Source organism: Morus notabilis, unplaced genomic scaffold (assembly GCF_000414095.1).
Source record: "Morus notabilis unplaced genomic scaffold, ASM41409v2 Scaffold184, whole genome shotgun sequence".
Lineage (NCBI taxonomy): Eukaryota > Viridiplantae > Streptophyta > Magnoliopsida > Rosales > Moraceae > Morus > Morus notabilis.
Genome location: NW_010387636.1, coordinates 85,176 through 94,158, shown reverse-complemented (window position 1 = coordinate 94,158; position 8,983 = coordinate 85,176). Strand labels below are relative to the sequence as shown.

The window sequence follows — 8,983 nt, the reverse complement described above, 5'->3', positions numbered from 1 at the left end:
CATATATGTACAGAGGGAGCAATATTAGGATCGGAGACATGGTATGAGCATTATTGGCATAGTCAGCATGCCGTATCTATTAATATGTCCAACAGATATGTATGTATATCTCCATAGCCAGCATGATAATGTATGTTGTCGCACAAAGAATGTTTTGAGGAGGCCTCACTTAACTTTGAAAGTGAGCCAAGTCCAATCCTTCTAAACGAAAGACAACTTCTTTGAATTTACTTATTTATTTTTCATCTCTAAAAGTTCATCTTAGTTTTACTGGATTTTCCTTTCTATTCAGCTTCTACTTGTATACTTGGGATTGATATTGTAATAAGAACTTCTAAGATTTTGAGATTGATATTGACAAAGGCACCGGCATCATTTGCATTCCTGGTAAGTTGTCAAACATAAATGTCCTAATCATGCTTTGTCTTTCTAGTTCAAATAAAATGGGGTCTTAGTTGGTAGGTTTAGTAGAGTTTCAGAAGAAGACGATGATAACATAGGAAACACCACTCACATTGCTTAGTACAAAGCTCAAGACAAATATGTCGTTCAACAAATTCATTTAACATGTTAGTTTCTTTTTCTCTGTTCTCCAACCATATAGTTAACTTCAATGTTCATGTTTTCATAGATCGAATGGGTAAAATTCAAGTTTATTTATGGATTCAATAATTTTATTATATTTCTTCACACTAAGGCAATTGATTCCATGCTATTGTAAGAGGTTGCGGTCCTTTTTTTTTCCCTAAAAGTTCATCTTAGTTTTACTAGATTTTAACAACTTCTAGGATTTTGGAAAGACACAAATGCTAGTTTAGAGGTGGTTGTCACTGAACAACGTGCAATGTGTAGGGGTTATGAACTCTAAAGGGTCTAGAAGCAGTTTAACATGCATCTTTTACACAAAACAACGTGCAATGTGTAGGGGTTATGAACTTTTATATTAACATTTGTTCAAATGTGTAACCAAATCTCACAAATTGTATGGCAAAGCGATGAGGGTTTACCATGTTCGATCCGGTGGAAGAACGAGTATGCTCCTCCATCAATAGCCCCAAACGTGATTCCGATGAAGTACGAAAAATTCTCCACCGCCATCTACGATCGACACAATATCTCCACTGATTACGGCAGTGCAGAGGTTGAGATCGACGGTGGCGGAGACATCTACACAGAACAACGCCCAGTAGAGGACGTCAGGAACTGCTACTTGAAGCTATTTTCTCCGTTTTGGGCAAACTGATGAACGGCGAGGAAAGGTGTCCTCGGTCAATAGAATAAGATCTGGCTCAAACGGAATAAGATCTGGCTCAAACAAAACAAGATTTGGGTTGCAACTTCACCACACGGGGTTATATTCGTCGAATCAGGGAATCAACGCTGTAGATGATGGGAATGGGTAGAGAAGAGAGAGCTGTCGGAGAAAGAGGAAAGAAAACGAATGAACGAGATAAAGAAACGGTAAGGCATGCAAAAAATCTAAGAGAGAATAGCAGAGTTTTACAAAACTCGGGTACTATAGCTCCAGGATCGAGTTAATGGAATTCAATCGGTGGTTGAATTTCAATTCACGGACATTAACTCGAATTGTGGTTTGAATTATAATTCGAACGGAGTTCACCAAACAACAATTTGGGCTGTGGAATCAACTTGAGTCGGGCTTACTCAAGTTGAGTCCACCAAACGAACACCTCCTAAGCTCACTCCTCTTACTTCCATTTTCAGAAAAAAGAACAACAAAAGAGGAGAGCCAATTTTCTCAATTCCAAAGCTCTGAATCAGTTCCTTATTACCGTGAAATCCAAAAATGCCCAAAACTCGCCGAGTTTTCTGCATCGGAACCGCCGACACGAAGCACGAGGAGCTCCGATTCCTCGCCGACGTCGTCCGGTCGAGTCTCAAGAGCTTCTCCGGGAACTCCTCGTTCAAGGTGGAGGTCGCCATTGTTGACGTCTCAGCGAGCGAGAAGGAGACCAAGACCGAGAAATTCGGCGATTTCGCGTTCGTTACGAGGAAGGAGATTCTCTCTTGCCATTCCGAATCGACGGATGAAGCTCCGATTAGGCTTCCCGATGACAGAGGCGAAGCCATTGGCGTTATGAGCAGAGCTCTGGAGAATTTCCTGAAGAGAGAGAATGAAAACGGCGTCGTTGTCGGAGTGATCGGTCTCGGAGGCAGCGGAGGGACTTCGCTGATCTCCAACGCCCTGAGGTCGCTCCCAATCGGAATCCCTAAGCTCATCGTCTCCACCGTCGCGAGCGGTCAGACCGAAGGTTACATCGGACCCTCCGATTTGGTCCTTTTTCCGTCGATTGTCGATGTTTGCGGAATCAACAGTGTGAGTCGAGTCGTTTTGTCGAACGCTGGAGCTGCTTTCGCCGGAATGGTAATCGGGAGGCTACAGAGAGAAAGAGAATGTCGTGGCGGTGATGGGAAATTCACGGTTGGATTGACCATGTTTGGAGTCACAACTCCGTGCGTGAACGCTGTGAAAGAGAGGCTGGTCAAAGAAGGTTACGAGACGCTGGTTTTTCATGCCACTGGCGTTGGAGGGAGAGCCATGGAGTCTCTGGTTAGAGAGGGATTTATAAAGGTACAAAAATTTTACTTCTCATTCAGTGGTTCTAACTTCTGAGCGTGTCCTTGAGTTTAGAATATATATATATATATATATATATATTATAATTAAATTAGGAATCTTCTGTTTGGTAGTTCTTCTGAGTATGACATGAACATGATTAGGAGAAAATCTTCAAATATTCTTGTCAATCAAAAAGAATTTGCCATGTAAAAATGGTGTCAAATGTGTTATTGCTCTGTTAGGAAAAGATTGGACTTGGTTTGACTTGTGGATTTGCTCAGGATGTAGGTTTCTTTGCAAAATCTAGATACTCATTAGCCATTAATTACCAGTTTAAGCTAGAATTCTGGATAAAGTTTGCGACTTTTTTCTGCTACCATGGTTTTAATATGGTTTGTTTATCAGGGTGTTTTGGATATAACTACAACAGAGGTTGCGGACCATGTAGTTGGAGGCGTCATGGCTTGCGACAGTTCTCGCTTTGATGCCATTATTGAAAAAAGGGTTCCTTTAGTCCTCAGTGTGGGTGCTTTGGATATGGTGACCTTCGGACCTAAAGATACGATACCTTCTGATTTCCAACACAGAAAGATTCATGAACATAATAAGCAGGTGATAAGTCTCTACAGCCTGTTTTAGCTTTATGTTGTCCTTGTATTTCCTTTTGCATTGGAATGCTCTCGGTTTGATTAGGTCTCCTTTTCAGTTTTGGTTCACCTTTGTATGAAATAGATTTGGTTTCTGCCAGTCCAGATTTCACCAATGCGAACCAGTATCGATGAGAAGAAGAAATTTGCTAGCTTCATAGCATTTAGACTTTCCTTATGTTGTCCTTGCATATAACTTGGCATCGAAGTACTTTCAGTTTTCTTGGTGGTGCAAAAGATTGTGTCAATATTTCGATTTTGGATGCCTTTTTATGAAACTGATTTGGTTTCTTCCAGTCCAGATTTCACTCATGCGAACCACAGTCGATGAGAACAAGAAATTTGCTAGCTTCATATCATCTAAACTTAACAAGTCGTCTTCTAAGGTCCGTGTTTGCCTACCACAAAAGGGTGTCTCTGCTTTGGATGCACAAGGGAAGGCCTTTTATGATCCTGAGGGCACAACTGCCCTTATAGATGAACTGAAGAGGCTGATTCTGACTAATGAAGATCGGCAGGTATTGAACTGCCTCTCAAATTTTTTGTATAGCAGCTCCAATTTTGTGCCTTTACCACGTTTCATGTACATGACCGCACTAATACTGCCATGCAATTGTGTGATTTTATTAGGTAAATGTATACCCTCATCATATTAATGATCCTGAGTTTGCAAATGAACTGGTCAACTCATTTTTGGAAATTAGTACTAGGAATTCTACGGATTCCAGCTCTCTGAGAGATAGTGTTAGTGAATCGAAACAACATGTTCTCAAAAATGGTGTCTCAAAAAGTGATGGTATCATTGTTCGAAGCCCAAGTGACTTTCCAGACGCAAGGCCAGGTTGTATTTTAAACTCTTCTGTTTACCTGCCATAGTAGAAAGTAACTCCAGGCTTTGCACTTTTCTGCTAATTTAAATATCTTAGTACCGTTTTGGATTAAGATCTAACTTGTAAATGTTTCTTTTGTTACAGAAACTTTACAAAGAACTTGGGCCATTTTGCTGCAACTTAAAGATCAGATAAATAAAGGGCTGCCAATCATAGGGGCTGGTGCAGGGACGGGGATTTCTGCCAAGTTTGAGGAAGCTGGTGGTGTTGATCTAATAGTCATATACAATTCGGGGCGATTTCGTATGGCAGGAAGGGGTTCATTAGCAGGCTTGTTGCCTTTTGCTGATGCAAATGCTGTGGTACTTGACATGTCAAATGAAGTGTTGCCTGTAAGTTTCAACTGGCTGCGTGCTTTGTGTATTTTTTGGAAGCATTTTTTTCCCTGATTTCAAGCTTATAAATAAGTATAGGTGGTGAAGAAGGTACCGGTTCTTGCTGGCGTCTGTGGTACCGATCCTTTTCGCCGAATGGATTTCTTCTTGAAGCAGATGGAGTCAATTGGATTTGCTGGGGTGCAAAATTTTCCAACTGTAGGGCTTTTTGACGGAAATTTTAGACAGAATCTTGAAGAAACGGGAATGGGATATGGGTAGGTTTTCCAAGAAGATTTACATGTTTTATGACGGAAAACTTTCACAATGTTATCACTAGTACTAGTAATTTGTGCATTTACACAGCTGTTACTTTTGTTATTTTAAAAAATCAGCTTGGAGGTTGAGATGATTGGAAAAGCACATAAGATGGGTCTCTTGACGACCCCATATGCTTTCAACCAAGATGAAGCTGTGGAAATGGCAAAAGCTGGGGCTGATATAATAGTGGCCCATATGGGACTAACTACATCTGGCTCTATAGGTGCAAAAACAGCAGTCTCGTTGGACAAAAGTGTAATTCGTGTACAAGAAATTGCAGATGCTGCTCTTAGGATCAATCCTAATGCTATTGTGCTGTGCCATGGAGGTACCGTCTTGGAAGCCTTTTCTAATTTGAATTTCCGTTGTACTTCCGTCCACATGTATTAATATTTGGTCATTTTCTATTTCACCACTCAGAAACTTTCGAAGGTTCTTTTCAGAATACTGGTGACATCAAAATAATCTTACATATGATTGCATAATGCGACTTTCAGGTCCTATATCTGGTCCTAAAGAGGCAGAATTTATACTGAAGAGAACAACAGGAGTTCATGGGTTTTACGGTGCTTCTAGCATGGAGAGACTACCAGTTGAACAGGCTATAACCTCTACTATCCAACAATATAAATCAATTCCAATAAACTGAATTCGCACGTCTCTGTGTATCAAAGCCCGAGTCTATGCCATTAAAAGTATGTTGTATTTTTCCTTTTTTTCTTTTTTGGGTACGATTTCTTCCGTAAGAATAATGCAAATCTACTTGAAGCTATTGCTATCAAGTTTGACGTCATTCGTTGTTTTCTCAGATATATAAAAATTCCATACAATTTGTATCGATCATTTCATAAATAATAAATATCTTACGTGTAGCATTGGAGTGAAAAGTGCCCCCACATTGCAGGGAATGATATGTACTTGCTCACTTAGTGGGGTCCAATGAGCTATAGGCTTAGTTTGGTAGGGATTTTGAGAGTTCAAAATAGATTATCTAACCAGCTAAAGTTATTTTTTACGTTTAGTAAAAACATAAAAAAGTGCTTCTGAAAGAATTTGGGGAGAATTTGAAGCCAAAATCAGAAGCAGCCTTTGTGCTGCTTTTGATTCTAGATTGTGCGGCAATTTAGAAAACCTCTTTAATGAAATTTTCGTTATTACGATTTTACCCCTGCTGAATGAAAACAATTCCAGACCCAAAAAAATTTTGCTCTTCGCGGTCCTGTTCCTCTCCTGTTCCTCTACGATCTCCCCCGCCGCTTCAACGTCGGCATGCTCAACCGCTGGAGCTCCGGCTAGATGCCGGTCACCACCCAAACGTGGCTGCCCTGGCCGAAGAACTCCGGCCTTAAGCGGCAGCACAGCGTCGAATACTGGATGATGGGCTCGCTTCTGTACGACAGCGATGGGAGAGAGGTCGTTAGGGTTTCGGATCCATAAATGGCTGAAGCCTTTTTCTTGCCGTTCTTCTCCTCTGTCACAGTCTAGTTTCTCAGCTGCTCCTAAAACCCTAGTAACCATTTCTTCTTCCATCGTCGAAGGTTCATCGAAATCTCCATCGTCGAAGGTTAATCTGGGTTTAGAGGTTTGAGGCTAAGAGACTCAGAGTTTGGTGTGCTTCTGATCAAACCAAGGTTTGCTCTTCAGAATTATATTCAAAATGTCTTTGAACTTTCAATAGCTTAATTTCTCTTTTATCATAATGTCGTTTAGAATAGTGGGCAAAGTTTAATTTTTTTCACTTTTTTGTTTTTCAAAGAGCTCTATCATATACTTGTTTTTGAACATTCCCCTGGCATTTTTAGTCAGGAACTTTCCAGGAATCAAGATTGCAGAAGAGCCAGAGTGGAAAGACTGCATTCAAGGTTCAGATGGTGTTGTAAATTTGGCTGGACTGCCCATAAGTACAAGATGGTCTTCTGAGGTTAGTATCATTTCGTTACAGGGTTCAATTTTTATTGCGAGTGAGACTCAACACCTATCACTATCCCGTCTCTCTTCATTCCCTTCCCTAGACACTCTAACAAATAAAAATATAATCTAATCGTGTCAAGCAGATTTCTTCTTGTTGATATCAGTACATGAAATTATTGGTCAGTCTGCTATAATACTAGAAAACGTGCCATTTTATGTGTGGCCTACTTCAGTTAAGTAGCATCTTTCCGACAATTCAAAATATTTTGTATATCTATGTTTTTCATACGTTGTGATCTGTCTTCTATGACACACAACTTTAGCATTATATCTCTGGGCCTCTTCATTTCAATAGCAGCGTTTTGTGATGAGTCAAAAAAGGGAATAGGTACTATTCATTCTAAAAGACAGTGGAAGTTATTAATCTCTAATTGTTCTGCAGATAAAGAAGGAGATTAAGCAAAGCAGGGTTGGAGTCACGTCAAAAGTAAGCAGTCATGAAAACATTTTATGCATAGTCCTTTACAGAAATTGAAGATTCAGCTTTCCTTTATTCAGCTTTCTTTTCTAACACTTTACTTAAACTACTTTAACTGATTTCAAGAACTGTAGATTTGATAAATGGTTCACCAGATGGAGTTCGACCGAAAGTTTTGGTTAGTGCAACCGCCATTGGTTATTATGGTCCGTTCCTAGCACCAAATTCTTTTTTTTTTTTTTCCCTTTTTTTTTCGTTTTAAATGTTAAAAGACATACATTGGATGTAATTTGTTGGATCACTGAGTACCTGTAGCAGAATATACACACACAAGCAACACAGACCAACACCACAGCTAGATTACCGAAGGAACCTCAACCAAAGGATCCGTTTCATTAATCATCACTGGAAAACCACGAGCTCAGCTCGGCCAGGAATACAACAGTAAGAATTATTCTAGTTTGATAATCATGCCCTCCTTCTCCCCTCTCACTCCCTTCTAACGTCCCTACTCTCTAGGCACTATTCCCTAGGCCTAACCGTCTAAGCCAGCTCAACACCCCTTCTCACGCACTCACATCCCTACCCCAACTGAAAACGTTGCGAGCTCCTCTAGAGTACATCCGTTCGTATTTATTCCTCCTAGGCTCGTTTGTAACATTACTCCCCTCCTCAAAAGAGACCTTGTCCTCAAGGTCGAAGGTAGGGAAACGGACTTGCAACTCATCAACCATTTCCCAGGTAGCGTCCTCGATGTCCTGGCCCTGCCACTTCACCAGCACCTCCTTAAGGGGCTGCCCTCCTTGCTTCCTCAGGCGCCCTTGTAACACGGTCTCTGGGAACAGTAGTTCGGGAATGTCCGTCGCGATGTCGACAACAACCGGTTCCTGTGAAACTGCACGCCTGCCGACCACCTTTTTTAGCATAGACACATGGAAAACCGGGTGCACCCTGGAACCTTCTGGCAGCCGAAGCCTGTATGCCATTGGACCTACTTTGCCGAGCACCTCAAAAGAACCATGATACTTTGGGGCCAACTTGTTGCTGGGGCGCCTGGCCACGGATCCCTGCCGATAAGGTTGCAGTTTCAGCCAAGCGAGCTCTCCCACCTGAAACTCCGCTCCACCCGTTTTTTATCCGCATAGCGCTTCATTCGTTCTTGAGCGCGCTCCAAGTTGCAGCGTAACTGTTTCAGCTGCTCATCTCGTTCCAAAAGCTGCATGTCCACTGAGCCCACTGCAGTCTTGCCCCCCGTATAGCGTACCAAAGTCGGGGGAACCCGACCATATAGGGCTTGGAAGGGCGTCATGCAAGTAGCACCGTGGAAATTGGTGTTGTACCAGTATTCCGCCCAGCACAACCACCTGCTCCAATGCCTAGGCTGGCCACTGGTGAAGCACCTCAAATATGCCTCTAAGCAACGATTAAGAACTTCTGTCTGCCCATCCGTCTAAGGATGGTATGCTGAACTTATGCGTAAGGTTGTCTGTTGGAGGTGGAATAGCTCTCCAAAAAAGACTAGTGAACACCTTATCCCGATCGCTTACTATACTCCGAGGTATGCCGTGAAGGCGCACCACCTCCCGACAAAACACCTCGGCTACCAACTTCGCAGTGAACGGCCGCTTGAGAGCGATGAAATGCGCGAATTTGGTTAAGCAGTCCACCACCACAAAAATGACCTCATGCTCATTGGACTTAGGCAGAGCCTCGATAAAATCCATCGAAATATCCTCCCACACTGCCTCGGGAATGGGCAGTGGCTATAGTAACCCTGCCGGACTTGTTGACTCCACCTTGTTCTGTTGACAAACCCCACACTCAGCCACAAACCGTTGCAC

General features: G+C 42.0%; 1 protein-coding gene and 1 long non-coding RNA gene across 2 annotated transcripts; both read left to right on the top strand.

The window, feature by feature from the left end:
- Positions 1 to 1,313: 1,313 nt before the first annotated feature.
- On the top strand, positions 1,314 to 5,541 carry LOC21409383 (UPF0261 protein mll9388). The gene is made up of 8 exons (XM_010115104.2): positions 1,314 to 2,593; positions 2,987 to 3,193; positions 3,531 to 3,746; positions 3,859 to 4,069; positions 4,203 to 4,450; positions 4,532 to 4,710; positions 4,828 to 5,081; positions 5,251 to 5,541. The coding sequence occupies exons 1-8, from the start codon at positions 1,808 to 1,810 to the stop codon at positions 5,400 to 5,402; spliced, it is 2,253 nt and encodes a 750-aa protein (XP_010113406.1). The 5' UTR covers positions 1,314 to 1,807; the 3' UTR covers positions 5,403 to 5,541.
- Positions 5,542 to 6,577: 1,036 nt separating this feature from the next.
- Positions 6,578 to 7,391, top strand: LOC112095354. The gene is made up of 3 exons (XR_002903787.1): positions 6,578 to 6,674; positions 7,107 to 7,151; positions 7,269 to 7,391. It is a non-coding gene; the product is annotated as an uncharacterized LOC112095354 (long non-coding RNA).
- The last annotated feature ends 1,592 nt before the right edge of the window (positions 7,392 to 8,983 follow it).